Below are 12,422 nucleotides of genomic sequence, written 5' to 3' on the forward strand. Positions count from 1 at the left end.
TGTGGGAAGGGAGAGTGTGGAAGCAAGCATAGCACTGAGATGGGTCCAGACGGAGGACCTGTCTTCATACTTTCAAAGCCACTTGAGTATTATTGATCATACTGTTGGAGGAACTCAGCTGTGGCTATCAAATACATCTAGAACAGTGAACCATAAAGAGATGCTTCCAGAATTTGATTCTCCCCACTGGCCTGAGGATCAGCTATCCCACTCCAGGCTTATTCTTAGCTGAGATCAGCCTCCTGTCTCCTGTCCCCTTCAGTTTATTAAAACCCAGCAATAGAGTTCCTCTCAGATAGTATCCAGAGTCATACAGTGTGACAAAACTGGAATTCACTCTTCTGCTGGCCCATCTGCCAGAGGAATCACTACCTCACCAAACCCCACAAATGGAGTGGAGACTCATGAGGACTGTAGGACTGTCCTAAGAATAGGAATGCCTGGTTTTCACCCATCTTTCCTTTTGAAGTGGCATCTGAATCCCCTTCCCTTTCTCCTTTGGCTTTTCCCCCCACCTCTGAGGATTGGACTCAGGTCCCCAGGCTTGTGGGGCAAGCACATTAACCCACTGAACTGGCTCCCCAGCCTGTTGTTTGTTTTTAATCACTGCTACATTCAGTCTGGGCCATCGTTACCTCCACAAAGATCTACTAAAGAGGCTTTATGGGCATTACAGGCTCAGACATTGAGAGTTTCTAGGTAACTGTTAGGTGTTCCAAAGAGCAAGCAAAGCAAGACCGAATTTCTGTAGACACATTATGTCCAAGAACATATCTGTAGACACAAATCACAGTGGGAATAAATACCAGCTTTATTAACACTCAAAGTGCCATCATTTATGTCCATCCCATAGTCCAGAAGGTTACTGAGAGTAAGCCTCTGTACCACAATCCATCCAAAGATGAACAGGAAAGAAAAAGTATGTCTCACTGTACTAAATATCGCAGGCCTTCATGCATGACAAATCTAAATAAAGATGTGTCAATAATACACAGATTGCCATATAAACAAAGTCATTATCACTAACAAAATATAAACATGGTTTCTTTTATATTAAATTTTTAAAAAGCTATTTACCAGCAAGAGAAAAATACATAGAAATTATAAAACTCAAGAAATTTTATGCATTTTTTACAAGCACAATTTTGAATAAACAACAAACCCAAAATGTGTGTGAAATGTGGTACATACTACACTGTGTCTGGCTTCTGGTAGGTTCTAATCACATGGGTTCCTTTCAACTTAATAATCTTAGTGATAGTCAACTTCAACCGTGGGCTTTATTCCTAACACAGATCATTTATAACACCACATATTTTAGAAGGCTTCCATTGAACACTGAATACAGAAACACTGTCAGATGGGAAACCTAATTTCCAACTCTTTTTCTGCCAGTTGCTTAAAACACACAGTACAGTATAAAGACATACCGCGTACTTTGAGATTCCTAACAATGGTAGTCAACTGTGAAGAATCACAATATGCCAATGCATTGTCTCATACACTCAGTCTAACTTTGCTCAGTAAGAGAAAAATTAAAACCTAAAAACTGGGAAATAAAGGATATATTCAAAAACAAAAGCCAGACAGGCCTAAAGTTCAAGACAATTTAATTTCTTACATTTTTAACAACTCCAAGAGGTCAAATGCCATATTTGTGGACAGTGTGTTTTGCTACTGTTTAACAATCCCCCACCCCAACCCCCAAAAGAATGTTAGTTGCAAGAGTATTTTAACTGAGCTCTAAGCAAAATCTGTATCTGATTTTGGAACTACAAATGCCTAAATGGTTAAAACCAAAATTTAAAAAATAATTTTGACCAGCCAGATGAAAAATATAGTATATATATAGTAAATAATTTTTCAGAAAGCCTTTACATATATTTAATTATCATAAAGTTCTTTAAATTGTAGAAATGAAACAAAAATAAGAATTTACTAAGATATATACATGTGCCTACACACAGAAAAGGGCATCTCCAGACAAACACATATCTATTGATACAGAATACTTTCAACCTAGGAACTGATTCAGAATACAGGATAAAATTAGAACGCAACACTGAACTCCTGAGTTCCTCGACAAAGACAGAACCACACAAGGTAACTTTGCAAAAGCAAGAAGGTCCTACTAAGTGTTGTAGCAGCGTAGTAATTGAGGGCTACATCTGGGAAGAAGTGCAAACACGAAGACAGTAGTTCAATGCACACACTCATGATCCTCAGACACTCAACAATTATTGGTCATATAAATCAGTGTACAAATTAAATGTTTGGAAAATGTGCAAAAAAGTCAACATTGATAAGAAACATAAAATATTTATACATAATTATAAACTGCCCAGTATTCAACTGAGATTAAAAACATTTGCTGAAAATAATACATTAAATATAGAGAATTTAATGGATACACTTTAAATTTACATTAAGTCAAAGGGTAAATTTACAAATTGATAATCATAGTTTGTAAGATAAAAGTTTATTTTCAAATTTATCCAAGTTTATTTACAATGAGTAAAAACAACCACATGAGATATAAGAGATGTCAACATTAAAAGTATTTTTTGGTATTAACTTGGTTATGATATTTTAGAATGCAGGCTAAATTTAAAAATCAACAGCAATAGAAGAAATGTAAACCTTTTACTTACTAATTATCAAAAAAAAAACCAAAATTATTTGTTTTAAAGAAGTTTGGCCCACTTCCTTTTGCCCATAAGCCTTTCTGGCTTGTAGCTTCCCACCAGTCTACTCTCCTTACTTCAGGTGGGAAAAAGACTCTTTGGAAAAATGAGAACCTATCAAATACATCCTGGAGTCAAAGCATCTACTAGAGTTTAACATATAGTTACTTATCTTCCCTTGTAAGTAATACTAATGCTAAAATCACTGATTACACAGGGTTGTTTTTTTTTTTTTTAAAGAAGTTATAAAATATACAAATAAATGAACACAAAAGTGGTTTTCAGAATAGATATAAACTTTTCTCAACTGGCATTACGAGATTCATAAATCCAAAGCAGGAGACAAATTCTGTAAGCTTTAAAGAACAGAGAGCAGATGCTTCTGTATGTTCCAAAATGTCTATGGCACAAAGCAGACTTTAGTTCATAACCTACTTTTCTTCACAGCATTGTCGAAATGTCCCTTTAAGTCAAACACAAGCTCATAAATGTTAAGAGACTATAAAGAAAATAAGCCACCAATCTGAGGAATCAGATGTCAATGTAAATCTACATACATCAGTGGTCAAATGACATTAATAAGATTGGCACACATACGAACTTAAGTCTGCAGTATTTATACAGCTTCACGATAGTCTAAATGCAAACACTGAGCACCTGTCCTTTTCCTTGAAGGATTGGCATACAAAGTCTACTGGCGTCTGCTCTACCACTTATCTCCTACTAGTTTACTCACGGGCAGATTTAACAGGACTAATCATTTTGGCTATATGTGCAGGGAATACAAAAGCTTTGGTTTAAAGTGATTCTGGTAATACAGACTGAGATACAAACAAACATCATCAGGCAGAAGGACAGGAGTATTCTCTTGTTTAATGTCTTTGCTGTTAGGAAACAATACCTTATGACTAATACCTTATGACTGTCTATGAAAACACACAACACAAAAAAGCATGAAGAATTATATAAGACTGTATACAGGCAATGGATACAAGCTATGACTCCTCCCTTGAAGCTCAACCTTGACTACACTTAGTACCTCTATCAAAAGACCTGTCTAGGTTCCCCTGAAAGCTTGTCGTCTCCAGTTCTGAATGGAGAGAATGGAGGGAGAGAAGGATGGTCCTGGCATTTCCACAGCTCCTAATGCATCCTGTCTAGTTGATGAGAGAAGTCAAAGCAACACTAAAGGTGACTATGACGTAGGAACAGTGACATCACAGCACGCCTTCCTTAGCCAACCAAAAAGAGGTATAATAATATTTCCTTTTAATGACTTGGTAAGCTAAGGAAGCTGGTTAGGTTAGATAATGTCTGGCAGAATTTCTATTCCAAAAAGTTCATGAAGAAATATCTAAGATTGAATATTTTCTATTTAAGAATTATATATAAGCTAATTATTATACACACAAGCACACAAATTGAATTTTCATCTACTTTTAGCAACTAAGAGCTTGGCAATTTACAATAAATACCTTTATTAAACAATCATTTGTACTAACTACTTACAGAAAATATACTGGCATGCCTACTTGAGGATGATTATTCTCACCCCAAATTAGTAGATCATACATTTTCAGTTGTTCTTCCAAGAACAGAAACAGATCTAACTGAACAACTAACTACACCTTCTTTCCTACCCCTGCCCCAGCTCCAAACACACACACACAGACACACATACACACACGCCACGCACTTCACATAACAGTAAGCTAGAGTATTAGTCAAAATACTAAACACTAAGGATTAGAATTTGCTGTCCCTGGATTTCTTGCTCATTGCCTCAACTTTTGTTAAAGGAGTTCTTTAGGGCAAGATAACAACCCTAGTTCTATGAAAATCACACCAAATAATAATACACAAAAACTTGGACAGTGCCAATATGACTGAAAATCAAGTAATCAACCCAAAAATTAATTTACTATGTCTTTTAGAATGAGAATACCTTTCTGCATTTATTTTAGGACTTCACATATAGTGGAGACTGCAATCATATAAATGCTGCTGTTTCTCTCCTAACTTTTTTAAAGGAGGTAGAAAGGGTAAGAGTAAGAAATAAGCATTAAGAAACACATAAGGACCAACACACAGTCTAAGGCCAAATAAACTCTTGAGGCCTAGTGATTTTGGAAAACTTCATTTTGTTAGGTAATTTCAATTACACATATAAAATAAAATTAAGGCATACAGAGAAAAAGGCACTACTAAAAATTAACAAATTGCTTTTCATTGAAGTTTAACCAGTGTTAAAGTTAAATAAATATGAATGTTATATCTAAAAGTAAATGCCAAACTTAATGATAAAACAATAGGGTCTCAAAAAAATCTGATCTAGCATAATAAACACTTGGCACAAGTTCAACCTCTATCAAATATTTTGGATATTTCAACACCCCAAAATGAAGTTTGGGTTTTTATCCCCCTTAAAACCAAATTAAAACTGTAACAACAGCAGGGTCAGGGAGAACCCCAATACAGTGTGGTAAGGAATAAATATCCCATTGTGGTAGAAGAGTCTGGGTTTGTGTTGTGTAGTAAGAACAGGTGCTGATAGAGAGGTTGTCTAACCTGGGATGTGGGGATAGTTTTACTCTAATCCTTCTTGTTAATGTCTTTGGAGTCTACAATAGCCAACAATTACCCAAACAATTTCTTCCTTATTATTCCATATAAAAATGCTAGCATTTTAAACGTCACTGCTAAACTTTCAGAGTTAGGGTATGCCATAAACTGTCTGCCCATACTCATCCTCGACTGTAACTTCCTGAAGGACATTAATTTAATATGACATAGCATCACAATTATTGAGGAAAAAATGAAAAAGATTGACCCTATTTTTTTAAGAAATGGACAAAGCTGGGTACAGTGGGTGGCACATGCCTGTTTTCCCAGCACCTGGAGGTGGAGGCAGAGCATTGAAGTTCCAGGCCAGCCTGGAACCACATAGTGAGGACCCTGACTTCAAAAACAAATTAAAATAAGACATATATTTGTACACCTGGTTGACTCCAGCTGAATTTATATAAAAGTTCTCAGACCCCAAATAAAACCTTTGGCATGAACTGTGCCATTAGCCAAGGAGTCTGTATCATGCTGGGTCACCTGCCAATCTATTCAGGTTTGATTTTATTTTCTTAGCGATTTCACGTATTTTATAGCAACCCTATTTCAGAAACAGCACAGATCAGACCTGAATGATGTCAAAACTTAGTAGCAGAAAGCTGCTCTAAAGATGTATCTTTACTTTTATGTAATTTCTATTGGGAACAAGGTAAGACTCAAATGAAAGTCAATTCAGTTTAATCTGGAATGAAAGTTTTAATTTCTTTTATAGTCCAGCATGTGCATTAATATTTGACTTCTCACATGTTGTAGATTGTGCCTCTTAATACTTTCTAAGGCAATAGTTATAGATGTTTCTAAAGTTAGAGATATATTTTTGTAAACAAGGAAAAGTGCTGAAATTGTTCAAGGCATTCATTCTGAAAACCTCAAAGTACGTAAAACTTCAATACATTTAAATGCCAATCCATCCAAAATTGTGTTTGTTATGTTTTCCAACTCTTTTATTCAACTACTTTTGTTTACACTACAAAATGTCTTCCATTTGACTCAGTCCTGTCATGCCACTTTGAATCTCTGAGGGTCTAAGCAGAAGGTGCTTCCTGGAAGCACACCTGACGCTGCTAGTGGATCTGGGTCCAGCACCGGAAGTCTGCTACTGGCAATGCAGAATGCATTTAAAGGCACAAAGTCAGCAGTCTGGCCATTTTCCAGCCACAAAGAAACATTGCCGTACCAAAGAATCAGTTGTACATCAAAAACACAAAACAGATTTAGGCAGGAAAAAAATGGAGTGTAATATTTTACTTCCTTTGACAAAACTGTTTCCTTTCAAAAAAAAAATCTTTTTTTAAAAAATTTACTATTGACCTTCCATGTCCCATACCCCTATCATCTACTTCGAGCTTTTTGGCTCTAGCAGGGTTTGCTTTTACACACAAACACACACACACACACACGGAGCATTTGCTTTTATACACACACAAGTGTGTGTGTGTGTCTGTACTTTTATACATATGTATGTGTATGTATATACACACACATATATACATGTATGTGTGTGTATATAAACTTTCATTGTGTTTTTGGTACCTTCATAACTGGTCTGAAATAAATTCACATCATATTCCATATAATAACTCTGTAAACTATTAGTCTATTTTTAAGTCTTTATAATTTTATTTTTCTTATAAAGCAAAAGTATTCTGATACAACTATTTACTATTGAATTTAGAAAAGAAATAGAAGACTGTAAAAAAGCTAACAATTGCTTTGATTTCCAGTGTGCAGGTATCTTTTTGAAGAGTGTTTGTCTCTCTTCTGTACTGCACATTACCCTGATGGACCAAAAATGAGCCAAAGGAAAATCACAACCAGACTAGAGACAAAGAAACAACAATACAAACAAACAAAATAAAACCCCAACAATCCAGGTACCATGACTTTGCTCAAGTAGAAAAGATGTCCTCACTCCTAAGAGATAAAGAAATTACAACACACCCACACGTTAGGTTTGCTGAAGTGGGAGGCACCTGACGTTTAGTCTTTTTAAGGGCTTCCTTTGCTTTACAGTGTGCAGGAGAAGTGTTAACTAATATTTTCTGCTTTGACTCTTACACTACTTCAAATTTCAAAAATTATTACAGGGTATTCCCGATAGTCTCTTGATACATTAATGCCAGATCTACATAACTTCAGAAGCAAAGTACTTAAAAGGTATCTAAATAAACATAATAATAACAACAATGAAATCAGAATCTTTGTCTCTTCTGATGAAAAGAATTCCATTCAGGGTCTCCTGGAAGAGTGTTAGCATCTAGACTTTGGAAAATAAACTACTTAGCACTTGGTTTAATATGCTGAAATATTTAGAAGTGGCCAAATTACTGACACCTTCATGTTTTTTAAATCTCATAATTCTACTAGACAGCGGGATCCTCTCCAGCTCAGTCTTTCTATTTAATGACATGGCTCTAATAGGTGCTTACACTGGAAATACCTGGCAGTGTTTTAATCTTCCCACTGCTAGTAAACAGTTTGTTTTGATGTACTTTTCTGGGCCTAGAAGGATGAACTGACTTTTAGGAAAGAATATACAGAGATGCTAAATTCAAAAGGTTCAATACTCAAATTCATTATTTCTAAAGTGAGAGTTAGTGATTCAAGTGCAATCAGCAGCTATCAAAGGACCGTCTGTTATCTGCTGTGATGAGGTTGTTCATCCCTGACTCTTTTGACCCTCATTTGCCCTACATCTTTCCTCTGAAATGTTTTTACTGATTTGTGAATGGCTGCTTTCAGCTTATAACTGGGTTTTTATTCTAGGCACTTATGCCATCTGTGGCAGAATCATTTCTGAGAAGGGAGTCCTTGTATACTACAGTCTGTTTAACAGCACCCCCAACCCCTGCCCACCAGGTAGTACCTTGCCAAATGCCAAATGAAGTGAAATGACTCCCCACCACTGCCCTCACTGTTACCTGATGTTTGCTCTTCTGAGTGCCTCTGGCTTAGCACTCTGTGATCACAAGAACAAGGGTTTTATTTCATGACAGGAGCTTTAACAGATGGGCTAAAGACTGCAAATATGGGAAACCAGGAACTTGAAATAGAAAGATATGAGACACAATTTTTATTATTTCTCAGTTCCTTTCATTTTGGGAACTTTCCTCTCAAGTAAACAATGTTTAAAATATACTGAATGACACTTGGTTGTTTTTCCATTATTCCTACTGACTGGCAAATGTGGTCTCGTCTACTGCTCAGACGTTTAATGAGCAGTCGTCTGTGTTTTAGTTGAATTTAGTCGTTGGATGCATGTAACCTGCTTTCAAATACAACAGTATTTTTAAGCAAGAAGCTATCTCTCAAGGTTTATAGATTCCAGTAATATGGATCTACTATAGTGTATTTGCCTATCATACTGCCTAGGATTAACAAACATACCTCTGAGAGATTCTCATCTTCTAGTCAAGATTCCTACTGAGCAAAAGAGCTTGATAGACAGAGGTTAGGCTCTAAAGAATACAGATATAAGAAGGAACCTATATTCTTTAAGTTGAGTACCTACCTAAACCCAAGTTTAGGCTCAACCCCACAAATAAGGATCTATTTAAATACTATCACTAAAAACTACAAATTGTACATCACTTTCTTCTCTTGTCTCCCATGTCAGTGATACAGGGCAAGACTACAATCTTTATATATTCCAAATGATTTGTTTGTACTAAAAAGAGCAACTATGTACTAAAGTGCTTTATATCTCTGAACCACATCAGTACATTATAAAAATTTTAAAAAAAACTTTCAAGTTCTTGTAAAGAAAAAGATTAAATATAAAAAATTTAGTTTACTATTATTATTAAACAAATTTAACCAAGAATCAAGAGAAATATTTTCCCTCTTGTCTTTTTCTCCCCATCTCTCATTTTTATAAAAAAAGGAAAGTGCAGTAAGAGAGAAGGTGAACTCGAAGATGGAGCTGGTGGAGGCACAGAAGCTGCCGGCTGCTAGTGATAATGCACAAACATGTGCCGTAAGAGCTCCTCAGCTGACGGTCGCAGTTTGGCCTCTACAAAAATCCGTTTGAGAAAGTCTCGAGTATAGTCTGAGACATGAGGTGGTAGCTTCGGGTTTGTTGGCTGAGTGGCAATCTTAAAGATGGCAGCCATTGCTTCAAATTCAGCCCAAGGTGGCTTTTCAGTTAGCATTTCTACCACAGTACATGCTACACTCCTAAAAAAAAAAAAAAATAAACAAACAAATAAATAAATACAAAAAGGAGCATTACCCAAGCAATAACTTTAGGAAAGAAAGCTGGTTAACCAGAAAATGAGAAACTGGGAAAAGTTCCATAGAGTTTAATATTACTCATTTCAAATACAAAGTTTCACTCAAAGGTTAATTAAATAAAACTGTAATTCAAACATGAAAATCAGTAAAATCCTGGAGCAACATATACATTTCAATGAAAATATATCATAATTATCTATGATCACAAATGTATGGTGAGGCAAAAAAGTTTATTATTTTGTTTTAAATCATTTTCTAACATGACAATAATTTTGTCTCCATCCTACAAAGACTAAAAGTATTATAAATTATTTGCCTTCAAATAAAAATGAATATATTTTTCTGGTTAGGAAGTAGGAAATGGCCATTTTATGATCTAACTTAAAATTATCATGTAATTTATTAATTCACTTTTAAGACGCTAACAACTAAGCACACAGCCCCTGCCATGACAGAGCCCTTGCCAGAGGTATAGACACCAGCACAATTTCTCTTCTTCCTTACCTGGAAGATTTGCAGATACCTTAAATCATCCAGAATCCAATAATGTATTTTCCAAAAACAACAGAGCTAAGCATATTATGAAAATACCACATCACACCACCACCACAGCAACAGTTTTTATTTCTGTAAAGCAATTATCAATTTATTGTAAATAATTATATGATTGACATTCAAGATCCTTGGAAAATCTGATGTTGCAATCAAAACTAAGTCAGCTATTAATGAAGATCTCCTTGTTCTTCAAACACATAAACAGAAATTACATGATGACCCATTCAGAACTGCACTGCTTCACTGTAAGGTTTTAAAATTTTAAGTAAATATTCCTGCAATGGAAAGTTTGAAGAGTCTGACATGTCCCAGCCCACGGTGGTGGTGAGGAGTCAAGATTCGAGTTAGAGTGGGTAGGTATGACATGATCAATTAATCTCATAGCCCTTCTTACCCCAATCCTACTTGTAGCCTCACCCTCATAGAGGTAGCTATTATCGGTTTTCAAATGTTTATAAATATACCTTTGTGACTTAAAAAGGATATCACTGATTCTTTTGTTTGTTTGTTTTGTTTTTAAAGACACTGACAATGAAGAGTACTCTACAAGTTACTTGGGGAAATAAGACCTTTCTAATGTTGATTTGATTAAGACAAAATCCTTCCTAAAAAGACTCAAGTATTTAGTCAAGTTAGCCTTGATAAGGTATAACTGAAATGACATTACAATTCATATATCCTGCTTCCAAAGTATACAGGATAATTTAAATCTGACAATTTCAAATGTGAGTAGAAATAAGAAGGTAAGTTTCTAGGTAAATCTGATATCCAAACTTACCAGATATCTGCTTTTCTGCCATAGCCTTCTCCACTAATGACCTCAGGACTCATCCAATAAGGTGTACCAGTGACAGACTTCATTCCTGTGCCCGAAAGACAGATGGTCTGAAGCCGTTTGCTAGCCCCGAAGTCTCCTAATTTGATATTGCCCGTGGAATCCCTTAAGATATTTGCTCCTAAAAAAAAAATAAGAAATGGTGTCATTTCAATGATTTTATTGGCATTCTACAATGTGCATAAGTGGAAGAGAATTACTTTGAAGATTCTAATTTGTCCCCAAATTAGGTTGTCTGTTTGCTTCCCAGAGTGCATTAACATCTGCTGTTTATACATTTACCCAAGTGTTTCAGAACCTGGATGGAACAGGGGCAGGTGAGGTGGAAAGGGGCTAAGAACAAAGCTTGGTGAAGCACCAAGAAATGCTCTGGCTCCATTTGTTTGCTATGAAGCAAGAAGTCCATAGCTGAAGACTCAGGAACTTCCAACAGGACCTTCATAATCAAAAATTTCTAGCATCATTCCCCTACAGCAATATTATTGAAGCATTAATTACCTGTATTTTAAGGTGTTCTTTTGTTGTTGCTATTGTTATTTTTAATTCAAGGCTACACTATATAGTTCAGACTGACCTCAAACTTGAGATCTCCCTGACTCACTGCCCCAGCATTGGGATTACAGGTATGCACCACCACGCTACACTTTTCTTCTTTTAATGATTTCTACGGAGGAGGCTAAATAGTGCAGACAATCTACATTACAGACCATTGAGAATACACTCTCCATCTTCATCGTGGTCTTCTATTTTTGCAGAAATCTCCCCAGCTTTAGCAGCTGTAATTTCCAGAGGAAAGTCTAGGATCCTTCTCAGCAAAACCTAGTAAACCTGTCTGGCCCACCAGTAATCTAATGTAGCTCTGCTTGCTTATTATTATTTCCTACCATCTAGTATGTAAAAAAGGACTCAGAAAAAATCCAACCATCTCTAGAATATTTATTTAATCACAAAGAAACAGACCTCATTGTTTGCTTGAGATGTGGTCTTGCCATGCTGTTCATGCTGGCAACTTGAACTCTTGGGCTTAGGTGAGCCTCGCGATCCTACTTCAGTTTTCCTAAGTAACTGAGACTACACATGCTTAATAAACCAGATTTTACTGGCTACAAGCAGACGACACTTTCCTTACACATACATGTGCATACGTACAAAGGGTCATCTTTGGGGAAGTAGTATCAATACTGAACCAATACTTGCTCACAGGAGAAGCTGGGGAAAAAATAGGCAGTCAGGTTCCCAACAAAGTTTTGTTTTTTAAACATTATTTTAGTAAATTAAAAATAAGCCCTTTCAAATATGTGCAAGGGTAGACAGAATTGCTAAGGTTCCCATTACTCAGATCCAACATCCAACCAAACAACTAAAAGCTAAAGCAAAACAAAAAATAGTAAGGATAAGAAGATGACTCAGTGGGTAAGGGTACTTTTTGTTCAAGCATGAGGACCTGAATTCAGACCCCCAACAACACATAAAAGCTGGGTGTTATCTGCATG

The 12,422-nt window shown here is 35.9% G+C and overlaps 1 protein-coding gene across 2 annotated transcripts in view; it reads right to left on the bottom strand.

Annotated features, from left to right (window-relative positions):
• Positions 1–787: 787 nt before the first annotated feature.
• Map3k2 (mitogen-activated protein kinase kinase kinase 2) overlaps positions 788–12,422 on the bottom strand; it is an 86,340-nt gene continuing 74,705 nt past the window's right edge. For both annotated transcript variants that reach the window (XM_057788405.1, XM_057788406.1), the window contains 2 exons: positions 10,873–11,050; positions 788–9,482 (listed from right to left, as the gene is read on the bottom strand). In XM_057788405.1, the coding sequence (XP_057644388.1) occupies positions 9,257–9,482; positions 10,873–11,050 (404 nt within the window). In that variant the 3' untranslated portion in view covers positions 788–9,256. The remainder of the gene's footprint in view (positions 9,483–10,872; positions 11,051–12,422) is intronic.

Source organism: Chionomys nivalis, chromosome 14 (genome assembly GCF_950005125.1).
Source record: "Chionomys nivalis chromosome 14, mChiNiv1.1, whole genome shotgun sequence".
NCBI classification, from domain to species: Eukaryota; Metazoa; Chordata; class Mammalia; order Rodentia; family Cricetidae; genus Chionomys; species Chionomys nivalis.